The sequence below is a fragment of the Rattus rattus genome, chromosome 13, assembly GCF_011064425.1.
Source record: "Rattus rattus isolate New Zealand chromosome 13, Rrattus_CSIRO_v1, whole genome shotgun sequence".
Taxonomy (NCBI): domain Eukaryota; kingdom Metazoa; phylum Chordata; class Mammalia; order Rodentia; family Muridae; genus Rattus; species Rattus rattus.
In genome coordinates, this window is record NC_046166.1 from 74,531,658 (window position 1) to 74,552,315 (window position 20,658).

A 20,658-nucleotide genomic window follows, 5' to 3' on the forward strand; every position below is an offset into this window, starting at 1 on the left:
GATCACTTTTAATCGTTTCTATTTTCCTTCATGCTCTTTTGACTAACACCCTTATTCCATGTTAAAGACTTAGACTACGGTTTGATGCACCAGCCACAGAGCTAAGCTCGCTTATCTAGTTCTATCCAGTTATACTTCCAGCCACCTAACCACATGCTCACACTGTCATTTCAGAAGAGTCATCATAGGAACAAAACCCATTAACTATCAGGTAGAACATGGCTAACTTGAGTAGACACGGGGTCTTGCAGTTCCTGGCCTGCTCCTTTGATGACAAGAAATATGCCCCTTTACGCCAGGGTTCTAACTTTCAAAATGGAGGTATTTTTTCCAGAACTTATGCTATTTCTGCCAAAGAAGGAAAGCATGCTGCTGCAGACCTTTTAGCCTCTGGGGCCTTGCATGATGCCAAAAAGACTGATCTTTGGTCAAGGCATCTTCCCAGAGCATTTTAAAGTTAACCCCCTACAGAGCAAAGGCTTCACTGTTCATAGCCTAGCAAAGACTTTGTGGCACTGATCCTCCAGCCCCACCCACATCCTTTCTCCATAGGACAGGATACTGTGTCCTACACAGGTGGCAGTCAGCAGGCCACGGGGAATACTGTCTGCTCATGCAAACCTTCCATCCCATCCTGACCAGACAGGAACTGACAGTCAGAGGAGTAGCAGGTAGGCACAAACTGCACCCAGGCAACCACAGGAGATGGTGAACACTGGCAGGCCATTTTATCCCTGTGGTATTCTTTTGTATGTTTCCTTTGAAAAGTGAGTTCATCCACCACAAGAATCTGCATATGAGTCTGGACCACTGTGCGTGCGTGTAATTGTCTAATTGTCGTCATTTTTTTTTAAACTGTTTGCGTGGAAGTGCTCCTGTAGATGTCCGAGTCATAAAAGCAAGAATTCCACGGCATGGTATGCATTCAATTTTGAGACAGAAGTTGGTGTTTGCAAACCTGATTTATCTTAGTTATGCTTCAGGCACAGGAGATTCCAATTGGGGTGAAATTGTTAACAAAATAATTAACAAAGTCCTTTCGGGAAACATCTGAATAACAGGCAGGGTGCATTCTAATAACCAATATCATTATTTGTGTTATTGATTTCTACGGAGAGTTCTGATACGTTACGTAATAGCTAGTGTCTTAGTCCACTGGTCAATTAAACTAATTTAACTCGGCAAAGCTATACAGGAAAAGATGATAAGAACTGAGAGACAGCTGTAGTCGGTGTTCTCAGGCCTGCAGACGAAGAAGGATGACTGGGAATTCATTTGCCTGGAGAATCACTGGCCAGGAAGTGGAGACGAAGTGGGTAAGAGAGGCTTACGGTGGCTTGTTAGCATTCAGGCAAGCACAGCACACGGATTCTCACGTCAGCCCGCCTGTCTGAAATCCAAGGAATGGATTCTAACTGTCAATCAGTACTGTCAAACTGTAATTACCAAAAATAGTGAAGTCAGAGGCCGGTTCTCTGGAAACACCTTGTCAGGACTGGGGGTGGCTCAACATGGCTTCCCTGCTCAGCTTGTGCCAAACATTGTGCCAAAGTCCAGGGGAGATTGGTGGCTTTTGGTGGCTGCTAACACAGCCTTGTGACCCTTAGCCAAGGACGGCAGACATCTTGGGAACATTGATTATTCTACTTTGCGTCTGACCCTGTGTTTGGCTCACAGAACCTCTTGCAGCCTGCCTACTGGGGCTGGCTGTCCAACTTGTCTTTGATGTTTATAAAAACAGCAACCTCATTAAAGCAGAGAACACAAAATCCTGCCGCTTCAAGGACACCTGCTACCTTGTGAAAGGATAATCAGGTCACTGTTCCTCCGCTAGCCCGACTTTCCGCCTGCCCCCGACCACGTGGTCTGTCTAGGGCCCTTCCTGGAGAAGGGGGCTTGCCAAGGCTCTAGCTCAACCTCTAAGTTTAACACAGCGGACCTCGGCTCCCTTATAAACAGGAAGAGGAAAGAAAAAGACAACAGCTGGAAGAAAATGTCAGTCTATCAGTCTTACAAATAGGAGGACAGACAAACATCCCTCCCCTTCCCTGTTCTGGGTCCGTCTAAGACACAGTACCGCCTCTACTTTTAATTTCTCCTTTGAAGCTCTGAATGCTGAAAACATAGTAAAGACTTACCAGCGCCACGCTGCTCCCTTCCCATGTGTAGCTGGTATAGTATTGGGATTAATCAGGTACAATATAACAGGAGTGAGGCGGTAACAGGATAAGTCGGTGTGGTACCATAAGTAATAAAATGACATGACCGGCGTACATTCACTTCCAATTTCTGCAATGATGGGGTGGGGGTGGAGGATCATCTACGTTTTCCGTCTATTTAGTGATGAATAATAACTTTTAACAGTGGTGTAAACTAAGTAAGTTTTATGCATCCAGTTTACAGTCTTGCATTGTACTCTCAATCATGAATGCTTGGCTCCGTTCTGTATTTTAAAATGTCTGTCTCCTGAATTTCCTTTATCTTTAAGAGTTATGCATTCTTAAATATTGAATTTTTTTTAGACAAAGAGTTTTAGAGAAGATACACTAAGGATGTGGGGTTTGCATTGATTAGAAAGATATGATAGAAACATAGTTTCTAAAATTAAGTCTGATTGTGTAACATTGTTTCAATAGTAGCATACGGCTTTTTAATACAAAGGAATAAAGTTATTACCAGTTTAGTTATTTGGTAATTAAAGTATGGAGTAATGAGGCCTCTGACCGTTTGTGAACCCCCACCCCTTCACTCCATGGCCTTGGGTGGTAAACGGAGTTGTGCTTGCACTGGACTCAATTTAACTGCTATCGATCCTGCCTCTCTTCTTCCTGACTAGGATCTGCTTATGTAAGAGGCAGCTTAGCCAGACAGAAATAAGCCTTGGGAATTCTGTAAGCAAATCGCTCACATGTATTTTTGTCCTCCCCATTCCCCCAACTCTTAGCAGTAATGATCTGTGAGGGTGTCCCCACCTCAGAGTTCTATTTCAGTAACCGAGGAGTATTTGACTCAAGATTTTGTTGGAGATTAAAAGACTGGAGACCTGTAGGCCCACACTGTGGAAGGTAATACCTGCATACTTCTTATCAAAGGAGTTAAGGATATCCCATCAAGAAAAATCACAAATACCTCATCTTCTGGCTTAGTCTTCTTGCTATATGCCAGCGACAGAAGGGTTTGAGCTATGTGGTGGAGTTCTGGTTGGGCTTGTTTCTTGGGGCATATTCTATGTCTGTTTCTGGGTTCCCAGATTCTTGGTTTGTGCCATCTTCATGATAGAGAAATTACGGTCCAGGAAACAGCTACTGATTTTACATTGGTACTTGTTCAAAATTCAGAATAAAAGTTAAGTCCCAGTCAATGTAACTATCTTAGTTGTTTTATGCTGATCCCTGAGTGCATAGAGCATAAAATCAAGTTTGATGTTAACAAAAGAAGCAGCAGGGTGGAAGGCAGAGAGGCACAGGGGATGTGAGGATAGCCTATGTGCTCCAATCTGGCTCTAAGATCCTCCACCCTGGTACTTAGGGATCTGATGGGAGGGTTTGTGGGGGATGAGGTTGTTCTGGATGAACTAGCCTAGAAGATTAAAACCAGTCAAAATCTACTCATCGAATACATTTCCTCCTGCTCTCCGTATTTGACTCTCTAAGACTTCCTGTGTTCCCAAAGACGGGCTCTGGAGAGTGGGCTTTCAACTCTCAGAAACAGGCTTTCCATTAGTGGGCAGCCCCACTGATTAGCTCCACATGCCCCAGGCTTTGAGCTGCCTGGCCTGAGAGCCCTACGGCCATGCCAGGCAGCAGGGGCAGTGAGCCATGCCCTTCATTACCTTGGCTTTGCTTCCAAATGCTTGCGTCAGGGTGACTACAAAAGAGGAAACTGCTATGATTTGTAGGGCTGACGCATGGGTCGGGTCTCCGTTCTCTCCAGACTCTCTCTGTAAGAGTTTAAATTTAGACTTGATCAGGGTTTGTTTGCTATGAGAGACCTAACTCTCCTAGTAGTCATAACACATTTCTTTGGCATCCAGCATCTTGACATCTATTAGAAAACGGACAAGTACTTAGAGATCCCAGGGTGCTTTCATGAGATAAAAACATGAAAGCCCACGGCTGGTGAGGATGCTGACTCAGTCACCTCTAAGGTGGGGTCTGATGGGTCCTGAAGGCCATCCAGACCTTTCAGATTTCACCGTTGGACCTCGTGTTTTGCCAGTTCTGAGTTTCAAAGACATCAATTACCTCTGATATGCAGGCTCTCAGAAAGATGTTGAGGCTCCCTCTCAAACATAGAGAACATCCTTCCCTTATCTTACATCAGAGCGCCTGCAGTGAACGCCAGGTGTGGGCTTAGAAGCAAGAAAAACGTTGAGGAAAGAGCATGGGACATAGCTTCTTCTGGTGACATTTTCTGGAGAGTTTTATTTGCCCTAGTCTGATAATAATAATAACTTCAACTTTTGTCACTTATTCGCAGCACAGGGGACCTGGTTGGGTGATAGGGGACAGGGGAGAAAACACAATTTACAGGAACCATTAACTGTTCCTAGAGGTTTTATCTGCTATACCTTTCCCACATCCCTTTTTAATGACAAAATGAAAAGAAATTAGAGATACCACAAAATATGCAAAGGACTGAAGGATGGCAGCTAGCTTTTTACTAGAAGATACATTGTAGCTTGTCATGCAGACAGCTCTAGATCATGTGTTCCCTTTTCCGCTCTCCTTATTAGTCCTAACAGAGAAAATTTCATTATAAGCCTTATATTGTCAATTTTCCTTGTCAAAATCAATGCTCTTTAAGTTTCACTGAAAGGCCATGGACCTGGGCCTCTTCAGTTGCTGCATATGCAGTCTCTTCATCAGAATGTTCAGGGAGATTTATTTCTTTATTGTCACCCTGTCTCTGTCTGTCTCCTCTTCTCTATCTATCTGTCTGTCTGTCTATCTATCTATCTACCCACCTATCTACCTACCCATCTATCTCTTTATTCTTTGTCTCTTTCTTCTGCACCCTCCCAATTCTCTTGGGCATATCTTCTTTATATTCCTTCCAGTCCTTGCTAGGCAAGCAATAAATATTTATTATCTTTAATTTTGTAATTTTGGTACATAATTCTCCTCTTTGTGCATCTGGAAAGTCAAAAAAGATGAATACTTACATGTGGAACTATGTCAGTATGTACAGTGCATACACACACACACACACACACACACACACACACACACACAAGACATGCACATTTTGCTCCATCCAGTCCTCAGAGATAAAATTGGTGACCTTATGCTATACTTATTGCTCCTGTGCATGCTTTTGGACTGTGAGGAGGTGCAGAAATGAGAGAGAGAGAGAGAGAAAGACTCCCCATGTTTTCTAAGGAGATTACATTTTTATTTTAAAATTTCCTGAATTTACTATATTGAATCTTATGAACTTTCCAGTTTTTAGCTAAAAGGGTTGAATATCAGGAATGCCGTTTGACTCTACCGAATGAAATTAGTTAATGCTCAGAATGGCAACCTTAACTTGAAAGTGCCCACCTGTGAACTTGGAAGGCAGTGCCTCCTCAGGAGGAAATACAGCTCATGGCCGCAGCCAACACTTTCTCCACAATTCAGTCATCTCTCTTCTGAAGGGCAAACCCAGGTGAGAAAGGACTGCTTTCCCTTGGTTGGCCAAGCCTTCCATTCAGGTGCAAGGAGTTCCTTTACCCTTGATCCTTGCCCGCATTGAAAGCTTGCTTTAGAATCTGGGCAAAACCAAAAAGCAACAGCTTTGCAGAGACAGCAAAGGCTAGACAGGTGAACCCAAAACCCCTACCTGACAGATGCGCTCTCTCTACCCAGAGAGGCCTTAATTAATGTTAATGGAGGAACCTCCTTCAGAACCCAATTAAGCACTTACCCAGCTTCTTAATGACCCCTGCTCTGAGCCAGGGTGTGGAGAGGGGAATTGATTTAACACCAGGGGTGAGACTGTGGTTGTTCCTGGGGCAAGGCAAGCCTTTTTCTCTCAGTAAACAAGCCTTTCTCCACATTCCTCATCCACTCTGCCTCGCCTGTGGACACCTCCCTCGCTGGCGCTCTTGAACCCTGCTATGAAAAGGTTAGCAGCCCAGCCAACGGCGTCCCCCGACGCACAATAACGGTTATATAAAGCACTTTAAAGTATACATGGATTTTGAGTACCTAATTATACCGCAGGTGTCGTGCATCCCCCAGTGCGAGAAAGGTCTAGAACGCTTTCTTTATCACGGACCGGACCGACATAATGAAAGCCCCTCCGTGCTCCGGAGACAGTGCTCTCCCCCAGAGCACTTCTCAGCAGCATGGGCCCCCCCATCAACATGATTGGTGTTGATTTTACAGCGGCATCCGGGGTATCCCCTCAATGGCCTCATTTGAATGTTTTAGAACGAGACCAGAAATAAACGGACTCACTTAGGCCTGTTATAATTTCAAAATTCTCGGTGGTGTCTCAAGCACAGCTTGTATTTTATCTCAGCCCTTTATGGTTCAGATAATATTCTACTGGAAGCCCCTAGGCCAGACAATGAGAGGAAATTCCACAAAACAATCCAGAAACACCACTTCTAGAAAACTGGTTGTTTGAGCTGGAGAAAATGATCAGTTTTCAGGGGCGACCTTAATATCTAAATGGGGGAAGGCGGCCCTGGCATGCAGGCAGGAGCATCCACCGCCAACCTAGAGTAACCAACCCCCTCACTTTGCTTAAATGGTTGATGTTGATCAGAGTAGGCAGTCCGAATGGCTGAAGGAATGCTTTGGGCACCCTAAGGATTGGTGCCACAAGGGAGCAGCCCTCTGTACATACATGGTCTGTCTAGCAAGCAGAGTGATTCTGCATGGAACTTCCCAGCCCGTGACTGCTAAGAAACAGGACTTTCCTGCTTCCCTAGGATTCAAACTTTCTACTCTTTGATACCCAGGATCTGCTACAAGAGATCTGATGGTCTCCTGCCACCGAGCTAGAGGAGGCCATGTCTGTGAAATGGCTGGAAACTTCCGAGTGATTCCAGGCTTAAACGTTCTTTTCATCATTCATTTAGTTTGTTTTCCAAATAGGTTGTATTAGATGATAGTTGTCATTGCCCCTCTTTGAGACTAACCCTCACCAATACTGTTTTTCTAGGTTTACTTATATTAATATTATATTATAGTATATTATATTAAGCACTCGTCAGTAGTGGTGTCAGTCTATCAGCCCACAAGCCTGGCTTATGTTCTTCCCAGGCAATGCACCCATTGCTGAGATGAATAAGTTCATTGAGGACTGACTTCATTTGATGTACTGTGAAGGGCCACATGCACACAGAAGAGCTTGTGCTTTGACAAATGGGGCTTTGCAACCTCCTATCATCAGCAAAACCTCCTCAAACTTGACTGGAACTCATTTTAGCTGACATATAGACCGTTATTTTGTCCATGCAAGTTTGGTATTGCCAAATGAGTCTTAGATAACACAAATGCACACCCTCCCGCCACATACACGGGAGTCAATGCAGGGATTCCTTATTGGAGGAATTGTCCCTTCAGCACAGATACCTTCTTCCCATTTTGTCCTCAGCCTCATGGTGTAAAACGTGACATGCACTCGGGGGGCTTGCTGACTGCTTTTCAAAATGTCTACTTTACAAGACAAGAAAGCCACCAGTCCTGCACAGCCTGGAGTTGAAGGAGATGTATCAGAAAAACGTGTGGCTAAAATTATAACTTGATGAAATTATCAAGATTACTCGATCAGATGACCCAAAGGCAAAGGCGGTCATTACTTTGCTGCTTTGCAGCCAAATCCACAAGCACGGTTTTTCCAAGCACGTTCCTTAGGACTCACGCAGGCATTGCACCATTCAAACCCATTCACGGCTACACGCAAATCAATGCTGGAAGACTCAGTAGAAGTATTATATAACAAAATGGTGGGTTGAAAATAGGACTTTGCATTTCTATTATCAACGAGGAGCGAAGACCTTGGAAGCACAGGGGTCAATGCTGCTCTGGGGGCACGGTCACTGCGGGGCTCGAAGGCATCAGAACTGCTTGCATAACCAAGAGGACCCCAGTACATGAAAAAATACTGAGAAAAACGTTCTATATGAGCTTCAATCTAATTGAAAATGCCCAGTATTTATGCTGCGTGAGTGGAGGGAAGGAGATGGGGGTCTGAGCTCCAACTGGAGCTTCCTGTGCTGGCCAAGGCTGAGGGACCCAGCCTATACAGTTCACCTGTTTTGCCACAGTGATGCACGGCAAGAATCCCACATGAGGCACAAGCTGTTGGTTGGGCACGGAAAGGCACGGTTTATAATTGCAGAGTCCAGTAGTGACAGATATCTTTAGGCCACATGTCCGGCCCACAGGAATTGGATTCTGGCTTCTCAGATTTCTACGGTCTCCTGAGTTTCTTCCTTTGCACATGCTGATAGGTGGAGATTGAGCAACTGTTTTACTTGCAGGGGAAAATACAAAGGATTTTTTTTTCTTTTGATTCCTGCTGATTTTAAATTATAAGGAGGTTCTTAAAGTCACAGGAATAAAACTGAACTGTATTTTCACCTGTGCCAATTCCTCTCCGCTTATAATTCCATATGCACGCTCTCTCCCTCTGGGTCTCTGCGGCAGCTCCCTTCCTGTGAAATCTACAGTCTGGTGTTCTGCCGCTTAGGCAGGTTGTGAGTGGAAACTCCAGGCACTCACTAAGGCAGACTGTTTGACTGACTGCTCAGTGATTCAAGAGAACATCCTGAGGGGCTAAGGGTGGGCGTGGGGGCGGGGGTCATAGTTCACCCTAGACAGAGAACTGGAACCTCTCATACATGTGCCAAGCAGTGTTTTGTGTGTTTGTCGTTTCAACTCCTTTGTGAGGAAAAACAGGCATAAGGTGCTTTGTAATAAGACAATGGAAATACAATCTGGCCAAATGTGGAGAGAGATCAGGAGAGGGAGGAGGAGAGGGAGATGGGGAGTGGGGCAGGGAGGATAAAATACATCAGTATCAGGGTGGGTTATGACTAGAATTCAGAGAAAAGGTGGGTCTTTTAGGGTGTGTTCACAGTATCTCTAGCAGCGACAAGATTAAGTAATAGGCTCACATTCTAATTTAGAGTTTAGAGGGGACATTTTAAATCTATCCCAAGGCCTGGAGTGGTGGCGGCCATCTTAGTACTTAGGAATCATCCATCATCTTAGTACTTAGGGGGCTGAGGTGGGAGGGTCGGAAGTTCAAGGCCAGCGTGGTTTATAAAGGGACCCCATCTTAAAAAGAAGTAAACAAAAACAATAAATATTCCCATTTTCTTCTTGGTTGCCTCCGCATCAGCTGATGAATAATTAAGTTTTTATGTTGCCTGGATCTGCTCATTTCTATACCCAATTTTTGTTTGCTTTCCTTCATTCTTTCTTTCCTTCGTTCTTTCTTTCATTCTTTTTTAAAGAAACATGAGGAGAGTGGCCTCCTTAGTGACGGATGTTACTTTCTTTACATGGGAACAATCTTTACTGGCTAGCCTTTTCTCTCTTTTCAGCCCATCCGTAATTCTGAAACAATCCTTAACTTGTCAGCTCTGAACCGTGGATCCTTACCTTGCTTAAGTCTTCATGTCATCTGTAATTGAATAAAGGTTATTAATGTGCTTATTTCGAGAACCCCGACGACAGCAAAACAAAACATATAAACTGAGAGGAGGCAAGTCGCTAGTTTTAATGGTTAAGGAACGCGCTGTGCGCACTTGCTTTTCGGGTTTTGGGTCAGCTGAAACCATTTGTGCTACGAACACGCGTCTGACAGACAAAACTGCGAGTTCTTCATCTGTGCAGTGACCTATTTTATGGTGGATATGAATATTCATTTCCCAAACAGATGATTCTTAGAGTTAAATGTCCAGACTTCCCGATGTAAATTGTACAAGCTGTGGAGAGTCCTTGGCTGGATTTAACCGAGGCGTATTTCAGTGTCTTGCGCACTTTCTGTGGAGATTTACTCTGACTGAGAATGAAACTGGGTACAGCCTTGCCCTCCCGAACGTGCACGCTTCAGCTCTGAAGAGGCCGAGGCCTGGAGCTCTGAAGCTGCTGCAGGCTGTAGGCTGCAGGCTGCAGGCTGCAGGTTGCTGGGAACACTGTTATTAATGATCAGGGATCCCTTCAATTAGAATCTTCAGTAATCACGCCGAGGAAGTGATAATGGTTCTCCAGCAACACGTTTCGTTGTTTTTGTTGTTAAGCCACAATCTGGTGGGTACCTAGTTCTGGCTAAGACAGGAGAAAGGAACAGGAGGCATCCATTTTCTGCAAGCCTGCCTGCCTGCCTTCCAGTGGCTGGTTCTCAGCATGCTTATAGCCCCGGGTCAAGGTAATCACCCATCTTACCTTACATAAATTAATTCTATTTCCATTTTACCTAAAACACCTATTGGATTTTTTTTCACCCTGATTTCCTAGGCAGTTGAAGAGTTAAAGATACTGAAGCTTACATTTTCTGAATCCCACCATTTACAAAGAAATACAGTACTGTGGTCTCCTTCCTACCGTCTCCCAAAGTCGGTGAGGCACTTAGGACACACTGGATGGGCTGTTGATTGTATTTTACTGAGTCCAGCCATCAATCCGAAGGCATGCTTATGGCTGAGTATTCAGGATTTAGGTGGTTCTAGAACTGCTGAGTCATACCTCTGGGAACAGGAGCGTGGTGTGAACAACTGTCATCCCCGAGAGAAGACCTCACACTTTGACTTGACGCAGAATGTGCTGCCTATCCGCTTGCCTAAAAAGCAGGGCAACAGAGGACATGGAGCTCATCCGTTTCTAGATTAAAATAGAGACAAGCCTAAGACTGGCCAAGGAGACTGGGTCTCCCTGCCTAGAATAGGAAGGACAAGCTTAGCCTGCGTTAGCTGTGCTCTTTGCATTCACCTTCATCGGGGCAAGCATGCTTCCAACTATTCATTCATTCACTCATTCATTCATTCATTCATTCAGTCAGTCAGTCACTCACTCACTCACTCACTCACTCACCCATTCAGGATACTGGCTGAATCTCATACCATGTCTCTATGCAACCTCAAGTGACTCAAGTCAGACCAAGGTCTGTTCTTCTGAGGTTTAGGAGGGGTTGTCAGTGTTTTGTATGGTCATAGGTAAAATTCTTTAAAAGCAGCGTGCATCATTTTTAAAAGTTCTGTCTTAAACATTTTATGCAATAGAATCTGACAATGCACATGATTTTTCTCATCACTTAAGAAAGTGAAAGTCCTGGTTCAATCGTGCTGGGCTTCTCAGAAGTGCTGTGTACAGGCCTGGACGGCATGTCGAAATCACCGCTGCACGGTCTCGGGAAGCTGTTGGAGTCTGTCGTGGTCTGTGATGAATACACTCATAGGTCTTTTGTGTATTTTACTTATTTTTGTTTATGGGAAGACCATATTCTAAAAGTTTTAAGTGTGTGGAACGCGTACTAAAAATGCTTAGCAAGTTCTGTTTAAAACCTATACAAATGATCCCATGGCTGTGTAATTTAATGACTGAATAAATATCCATGAGAAGAAAAAGCAGGCGTGGGGGGGGTGGCGAGGGAGAGAGGGCACACGTGTGCATCAGAAAATCAGAGCCGGAGAAACACACTTCTTAATTGGAGGTGGTTGTTAATTTGGGTAATAGACAATTCCAGGTACATTTCTGTCTCCTTCCTCATTATCCACTACATTATTCATGTCAGCAATTCATAGGGTTGGAAGCCTGTGTCGATAAACTCATGAATACTGTGAGCCTCACTGTACATTAAGTCTTTCACTGTGGGGAGTGCCCCTTGTGCCCCTTGCAGAAGGATGTGGCTGGGCTATCAGAGATGTGCAGAACACAGTCCCATATCCAGAGTTCCTCCCTAGCAGGATAGTTTCCTTCTTCCTTGTCTCTCTTTTTGCTTTTGATCAGTAACAGGGCACCATGTGCCTGGCATGTTTTGTGTTTTCTCCTTTGTTTGCTGTTTGAGATAGAGTCATTCCGAGTGGCCCAGGTTGGCCTTGAACTGACTATATAGCTCAGGCAGGTCTGAACTTGTGATTCCAATTCCCCTGCCTCAGCTCTGGGAATACCAAAGACTACAGGCCAACACCATGAGTCCCAGTTTGGAAGAAGTGCATCCTGCCACTTCCAAACACCTGCTGTAGAGTAACAGGAGCTAACGTTGACTATCACTTGACAGCGGGGTAGATTGTGATGTGCTTTGATACGTGGAGTCATGGCTTAGAGTAAAACAGCCAGAAAACAAGTGCTCCTAACTGTTGTCTGTGCTATGAGATCCTGTCCAAACTCTGTGACTTCTCTGAGCTTGGTTTGGTTTGGAATGAAGGTATATGCCTGCGGTGTACATGGATAACACTTCATAGTAACTGATAACAGTTACTTCACCGTCCTCCACACTCTGCCCTTCTCTTATTCTCTCTACCCCAGTCACTCTTATCTCTGCTCTGGTCCCTTTGCCCAAACCGCTCTCTACCACAGAACATCCTCCTCCTCTCTGTGAGCCCACAGAATGCTCACAGGACGAGGCTACAGAGCTCTGACAGTATGCTGGACTCTGTGTTTCCCTCAGAGCCCGGCTGATAAAATGGAGTAGTGAAATCAGTCAACCTTTCTGGATTCCTCTACCTGCAGCATGGAGGAAGAGGTCACTCTGGTTGGGCTCACCCACTGGGTATGTGAGAGGGAGAGACATCAGCAGCAAAGCCAGAGCCAGGGGAAATTGGAAATTTGTGGGCAGGAGACACACTTGTGAGAGATGAAGCCTTGTGATGTGCTAGAGTGTGGAAGTGGCAAGATGGGTTATCAGTCCTCGGAAAGGAGCAGGCCAGCCTCCATCTTGGATTCTGTAGAACCTGGGGTAATAAAGAGGGGCAGGACAAAGGCTTTAGGTAGCTCAGTGCATGAGGTAGAGGGAGGGTTGGTAAGAGTAGAAATAAGTATGTAGACTCCGTTACTGTGAGAACAGTTGAATCCTAAGAGTGGGCAGTTAGGCTGTATGCTTGCTTACTTTGGGGGACCAGAAAGAGGCTCCAATAGACAAGGATGGGCAAGTAAGGGATGAACAGGAAGCTCTAGGTGAAGAGGGCTGGACAGATCAAGGCTCAAAGCCAAGATGCTATCATTTCAGGAAGTCATTTACCTGCCCTTTGAACCTGGTCAGTGAGGGGTCAATTAAGAAACATGTGACTTCTGTGACTAGATATGACAGCAGAGGAATCAAGCAGCCTGGAAAGGATCAGGCCCCTCCAGGGGCTAGAGCCAAGTCATAAGGGAGAAAGAGCGAGGAAAGACAACCAGGGACTAGACAGACAGACAGACTCAAAGCAGAATGACATTCTCTCAATAAGTAGGAGTGGTAAGAAACACGGCTTTCTGTAAAAATTACAGAATTTCTCTTGAATGGAGCTAGAGACTGATAAACTCATTCTGAGTCTCTCTGTTCCCCAAGCACACAGGTCACCCAGAGACCCATACCTTTGCTATGTAAGCCAGTTGGGTGACTTGTTTTATGTCTGCCCTGTGGTCTCATGTTGGTGACCCCAAGATTGTCACACTCAGAGTAGCAGCCTGGCGTAGGGTGACCTCGTAACTTTGAGAACAATTCTGCCCCTGTATGACCCTGGGAGACATCTTGGCATAGAGACTGTATGGGATTGGATTGGGTAGGCTTAGAAATGAGGGATACCTCCAGACACCATGGGAAGCTGTGAAAGGCAAGGTTATCTCCTTTGGAATAGAGGATCCAAAGATATGACTCAGTGAAAGCAGACAAAAGGATAGTTGCATTTATTTACTTAGTGTGTGTGTATGTATGTGTGTGTGTATGTATGTGTGTGTATGTGTGTGTATGTATGTGTGTGTATGTATGTGTATGTATGTGTGTGTATGTGTGTGTATGTATGTGTGTATGTTGTGTGTATGTGTGTGTGTATGTGTGTGTGTGTGTGTGTGTGTGTGTGTGTGTGTGTGTGTGTGTGTGTGTGTGTGTGTGTGTGTGTGTGTGTGTGTGTGTGTGTGTGTATGTGTGTGTGTGTGTGTGTGTGTGTGTGTGTATGTGTGTGTGTGTGTGTGTGTGTGTGTGTGTGTGTGTGTGTGTGTGTGTGTGTGTGTGTGTGTGTGTGTGTGTGTGTGTGTGTGTGTGTGTGTGTGTGTGTGTGTGTGTGTGTGTGTGTGTGTGTGTGTGTGTGTGTGTGTGCTCACACACACTCCCTAGTGTGTGTGCCACACCTTCATGTGGGAGTCAGAGGACACCTAGCAGGAGTTAGCCTTCTTCTTCTACCATGTAGGAATCCTCTAGGGTTCATGGCCTCTTCCACCACAGGTACCAGACTAGGTCAACAGTGCAGGTCATGGGTTCTTTCCTAATGAGCCTTAAGCATAGTTGATTGGTGATTCCAAGACAGAAGTTCCTTTCTGGGTATCCTGCCATTCTGACCCCACATTAAAAACGCTGAATAAATAAATAAAGCATCACCATGGGCACAGCCCACAGCCCACAGCCCACAGCCCACAGCAGCTCCCTGTGAAAGCAGAGATAGTTATTAGCACCCACCCCTTATTTCCTATCCTTGACGGCATAGTCTCGGGTTGATTCCAGTCTTCCTAGAACAATATTCAGATTTTTGCTAGCATGTGCTTTGGTTTTTGTTTGTTCATGTGTTTTGTTTGACTTTTCAAGTCACCTTTTGCAAAATTACAAAATTGCCTTTTCTCCCAGGCAAACCTTTTTTTGGTTAACGCTAGAACGTTCTAGCAAATGTCCTCAGTGCTGGTGCTGCCTCCTTTCTCTCAAACATGTTTGCACGGGGAAAAGATAATTCCTTCATTATATAAAAACCATTCCTCTGCCTTAATCTCTCACGTTATGATAAAATATTTCTTCTCTGTGTTATGTTCCCTCCACTGATTCTCACCAGAAGCCGGGGAACTGAAATGTATTTCTCAGATGGGAGCTTTCTACGGCGTGTCCAAACATTCAGGTCCATCGAAAACCGAAGGGCAGGGAAGCTGGCTGCTGGTGTGGCAGCTCACCGTGGCGTGGGGAGCTCTCTTCGGCCTGCAGTCTGGTGATGAGAAAAGCCTGCTTCCGGCCACTGCTTAGGCAGAAACAAAACATCCGCAACGGAAATATGACCCAGTGAGAATAAAAATGGGTCCACCTCAGCTGGGTCGTGGCCAGGGGAAGGATGCAAAGGATACGTCCATGTCACAAAATGCTTCACTAAATGTCACCCCATGGTCTGTGGGTGGAGAGGGGACATATATGGTTATAACTTGACACTCAGACTTACAGATCCTAAGGAATATAAAAGCTGTCTGAGGGTATAGCTCAGTTGGTAACATGCTTGCCTAACATGCACAAGGCCCTGGGTTCACACAGCATAACTGGGTATGCTGCCATGTTGCAATTCCAGAGACATGGAGACAAGGGGATTATCCTTGACAACACAGTGATTTCAAGGCCAGCCTGACACTCTGTCCTAAATTTAAAAAAAAAAGAGGTTAACAGCCAGTTGAGCAGGACTGGAAACAGATCGTACAGTGGTGACCATGGGATACCTGGGGTGTTTTAGCATGTGTAGGAATAGTTCTTCAAGTAAAACAAACTACTGTAGTCTTTAGAGTCCCAGAAATATTCAGTGAGGGCTTTCATTAGCATACAGTTTTATCCTTAGCCAGTATATACAAACATGTCCACTTGCTTCTAACACCTAGCAAAGGGACCTAAGCCAGAAATCACAAAGAGCGCATAGGGCACTTAGACACCACCACTCCACTGACACCATAAATGCTGTATCCCATGTTAGATTTTGTCACATTCATATAGGTTCGTCAAAAAGCATCTACCACCAAAGCTTTACCCCAAAGCCCAGTTCAGACATCACTTCTCCTTTTCTTCTTCTGAAACTAATGTTTCTGTCCCTTTGTCTGTGGCACTAGCTGGTCTACCCGGACACCTACCACCCTGGGAACCCACGGCCTACCTGGACTTCCCAGCTGAAAGACAAGGTTTCTCAGGAGTCTCCTTGGTCATTGTTATGTTAGGAGTCACCCAAAACCCCATGCAAACAGGCATAAGGTGACCAGAATGATGGCGGATCATTATTGACTACTAGAAAAGCTACTTTGATCATCTATATTTATTAATGGACCTCATATTCATTTTTTGCCGCCTTTAGAGACTTTCTATTCAAAGAATAAAACTTAAATCTTTATGAAACTGACAAGAGATTGTAAGATAACCCCAGAACAATCGATCAGCTTATAATAAATGATGGATGAGGTATCTAAAGCAAGTCGTTTACAGCTGTCTGAAAATCCTGTTGTGGGCCGTATGCTTTTGAAAGCATTTTTTGACCAAGCACAGCATAACCATTTAAGACAAAAGTTGGGAAATCTGCACATTTGGGCTTCAAGTTCTGAAAATTCCCATTTATGTACATTCGTACTAGTCTTGAGAAAGACATGATCAGCCAATATATTCTAAATGTATGCTGAGAATCAGGGCTGAAAAAAAAATAGTAACCCGCTTGGGAAAAATATATAAGTTTGTTAAATACTTTTCATTTTCATACTGTTTTATGTTTTCTTCATGCATATTTATTGCTAAGCCGTCTGCTTTTCAAGGTAGTATGTGATGGATGAAATGTTAACTTAATAGTACTATTTACCCCTGGAAACGAACAGAATCTCGTTGCTAAAGACCTGGAAAGAAACTGAATTTCACTGATCTATGCTGCTTTGTGCTTTGTTTAAATTCAGACTTAGTTTATTTCACATTGCAGGGTGGGGGTGAATCGTCAATGCCTACTTCTCCCATAATCACACAGAGGAAGATCAGTGAAATCCACAGGCCCTTAAAGCGCATCAATGCTTAGCAAAGACAGATTGCACTGGGTCAAAGGTCAACTGCTGGACATTGGCGGAGGGACCATTCTCCTAATCAAACGGAGCGGGTTACGTCTGATCTGTACTGAGTATTTTCCGCTTTCGGTGAGGTTTTCAGTGCAGTCCCTGTGAGTCACGGATGCAAATACCCATTTCTTGTTGCTGTGTGCAGTGAGGAAAGCAAGCTGCAACCAGCCCACGTGCTTTTTGCACCCTTGCAGGAGTCCTTGCAAAGCGCTTCGCGCGCGCCATCTAGTGCCCAATCGAGGTACGAGAGGTGGGAAAACTAGGGAAGCAACTGGATCTCTCTGGCCACTGCAGTGAATTACATTATCCTCTGGGAGCGCGGTGGAGGGGGGATGATTTGTTTTATATATCACTGGATCCTGAAAACCTTCGAATCTGCTGAGGTCCACCGTTTTCCAACAGTGCTTTAAATTAAATACCTTTTCCGTTCTCCATAGGCAGGTACTCATTAGCAGCATTCTTAACGCGTGGCGCTGTAAACACTACCCCAGAGTTGTCTATGACCCATGAAGCATGCTCTCCAAGCCCAGCCGCATCCTTACAAGAGACGTGTGTAGCATTCCCTCCACATCTCTGATTCTTCTCTCTTTGCTTTTCAGATTGTCTACAAAGCCTGGCTCTGCTCCCAGTATTTTGAAGTCACACAGTTTAACTGCAGAAAGACCATTCCTTGCAAGCAATATTGTTTGGAGGTGCAGACGAGGTGTCCGTTCATATTGCCCGACAATGACGAAGTCATTTACGGAGGCCTCTCCAGCTTCATCTGCACAGGTACAGGTTGGGTGGGGCCCTCCTTTGATCTCCATCGATTTGTTGTTTCCTTCTGTTCCCCTAGCCTTGAGACTGCACAAAGGTATTTTTGTGTGGCCTCTCTTCCTGCGCTCTGAAAAGCCTCCCAAACTGGTTTAAACAAGGGCCGATGTCTCTATCACACGGCTGTGCTGCCACTGAGGCTCTCTGTGAATGTGTCCTGAGGATAGTTGCAGGGGAAAGGGGGAAATTTTAACAACTCCTGTGTATCTTGTGTTGAATGTTTTCACTTTATCCAATCAGTATGAAGACAAAAAGAAATGTCAGCCTGGGTCACAAAGGGCACATTGGTGCATAAGGGGCCAGGACAGGTGATTTTTATGTTTTCTGATAATAATATCTCCCTTTTTGGTAAAGAGCTGAGACAGGCAAAATGTCAACAGCAGCTCTGGTGTCCAGAAACCCATGAGCGCTATGTAGTTTAGGCAGATAGAGAATACAGGGTCAAAGCTAAGAACAGACTCACCCGACAGGCCGTCAGTGGGGAGAGCACCCTTACAGCACTCTGCTGATGCTCTAGAATCCACAAGGGGAGGGAAGACCCAAATTTTAAAATCAATTTACTTGATTTATAGCATGCTTAACTATTGAATTTTAAGCATAAAAATAAGTCTGGGGAAACAAGAAGATTCTTTGTGTATATTGGGCTTTTAAAAGCTCCACTAATAATCTCAGGGTCATGGGTTCGAGCCCCACGTTAGGCGCAAGTGGTTTTGGTAACAATTCAATCTTATATCATTACAGCATAGTTTATCACTATAAAAGCTCCACTAAATGCTGGCAGGACCAGAGAGACAGCCATGTGACTGAATGCATCGGCTGTAAGTCCTGAATTCCAGAGTTCAGTGTCTGGGCCAGAACCCAGTTGTCCATGCTGTCTTCTGACCTCTACATGCATGCTGTGGTACATGCATACACATACAAAATAAATAAAGATAAATGAATATAATAAAAAGGTAAGGGTCTAGAGAGATAGTTCAGCAGTTAAGAGCACTTGTTTATGCAGAGGACCAGGGGTTGTTTCCCAGCACACACATGGTGGCTCACAACTGCCTATAACTCTGCTCCCGGGGAATCCAATGCCTGCTTCTGACCTCTGCTGTACAAGATGTGCATGGGTGCACAGAAATACACGCGGACAAAACACTGATACATATACCATAAATAGATAAAATAAGGACAAGTTGAAATGCTCACTGTGACTGTGTATCCAGTGATTACTGCTCATTGTAACATTGTATCCAGTGGTGTCCAGGCCCTCACTGTTCAGTGTAACAAACTATCAAGATATAGTGAGTGCCCTGAGAGCCAACCCTGAGGAACAGAAGGGCATTACTCCTATCACACAACCTGGCTTTTCACTGGTGAATCATAGGAACTGTCGCCAGCCCAGGACACCATATATGCTGTAAGGATACAGATGAGGGAAAAGTTCAGGGTTAGCAAGAGGAGACAGCAGGGTCAGGAGTGGAGGGAGGGGCTGGCTGGGATGAAGAAGAGGAGAGAGCTGGGTATAGGGAGAGGGATTGGGATAAAGAAGGAGAGGAGAGTGTGAAAGAAGGGGAAAGAGGAATAGTAAGGGAGGAATTAAGAAGGGACAGCAAGAAGAGGAGGAAGAAGAGAGAAGAGAGCAAAAGAAGATGGGGAAGGAAGGATTCAAGGGGAAAGGAGGTGCTAATTAAAGAAAGAAAGGGAAGGAAACATTCTCAGAGGGAGGAAAGAAAAAGAAAAAAAATATTATTTCACCAGAAATTATGTTGACCTTCCCATAGACGTTTCCATAACTGACCATAAAAAAAAAATGAAAGCATGCGTCTAAAAGTCTAAACTTCAAGGGAACTGTGCAGCATGTCCCATGGCATGTGGTTCTTCCAGACTGGTCAGCAGGGCCCACCAAGAACCCGGAAGACAAAAGCCCTAAGGAAGATTTGCAGTTCATGACCTTCATCATCATTTAGCGTCTACCTGTGTTTGCAGAGTTCTTCTCTCTAGATGCTTTCAAGGCTACTGGGACCCAAAGGGCTAGCACAAGTACCTTTTGCACCCAAAGGCTCATGGGCAACTTGGATTTTAGCTGTTATGGGTTTTGTAAAATCTGTGTGTGTGTAGTTATAGTGACATCTCTAAGGAAAGGTGACAGAAAGAGAAACCTGTCACTTGCCCAGAAGACAATGCCAGCTCCTTGAGGACTTCAGAGTCACCTGGTGCTGAACACTCAGAGGCCTGTCTGTGGATGGCTTTCTGCGGGCTTTGTGACCCTTATGCTACTAAGCTCGGAGCTCTAAAGTTGGATTTTTGTGAACTTACACAGCAGGAAGAGTCATGGCTCTCTTCTGGGGTGGGACAAGGCTTTGGGGAAGACTGTGTCCAGGCTGTCATCCATACCCGAGGTTGCAGAGTTCAAATTGAGTTGCATAGCAGGAGCTTTGCTGAATCGATTTGCTCACCTTGCTATCTGGCAGTGTGACTGAGAGTTCTAGACACTACCAAAAACAGACTGCATCTCAGGAAAAGCAAGAAACCCAGACCGCTACAGAAGCTCGCTGAGCCCAGGCTGGACTTCCTTCTGGAAGAGCAGCCTGCTGGAACTCAGCACTCTCTCCCCAAGACAGCTCAAATGCTTGCTGAACCCCCATGCTGACAAGGACATAGAGCCACATGCCACCTTGGAGTGAATGTGAGTCAGCCAGATTCCTCTATATGCTGTGAGGGAAAGGTTTTCTAAACTCAGAAGAGAACAGGCTCAACAGAGAGGTGATGCATGACCTCCTTCCTGTGACCGAAGGTTGGTCATGGCCACCTGGATGGCCCCTCATAGCAGACATACAGGCAGACATATAGCACAGGGCCCGGGACAAGCATTAAACAAGCCTGTCTATAAAATGAATCT

The 20,658-nt window shown here is 45.0% G+C and overlaps 1 protein-coding gene across 2 annotated transcripts in view; it reads left to right on the forward strand.

Moving 5' to 3' along the window:
• The window catches only part of Fam155a (family with sequence similarity 155 member A), a 515,459-nt gene that overhangs the window by 471,373 nt on the left and 23,428 nt on the right, over window positions 1-20,658 (forward strand). For both annotated transcript variants that reach the window (XM_032918855.1, XM_032918854.1), the window contains exon 2: window positions 17,558-17,729. In XM_032918855.1, coding sequence (XP_032774746.1) covers window positions 17,558-17,729 — 172 coding nt within the window. The remainder of the gene's footprint in view (window positions 1-17,557; window positions 17,730-20,658) is intronic.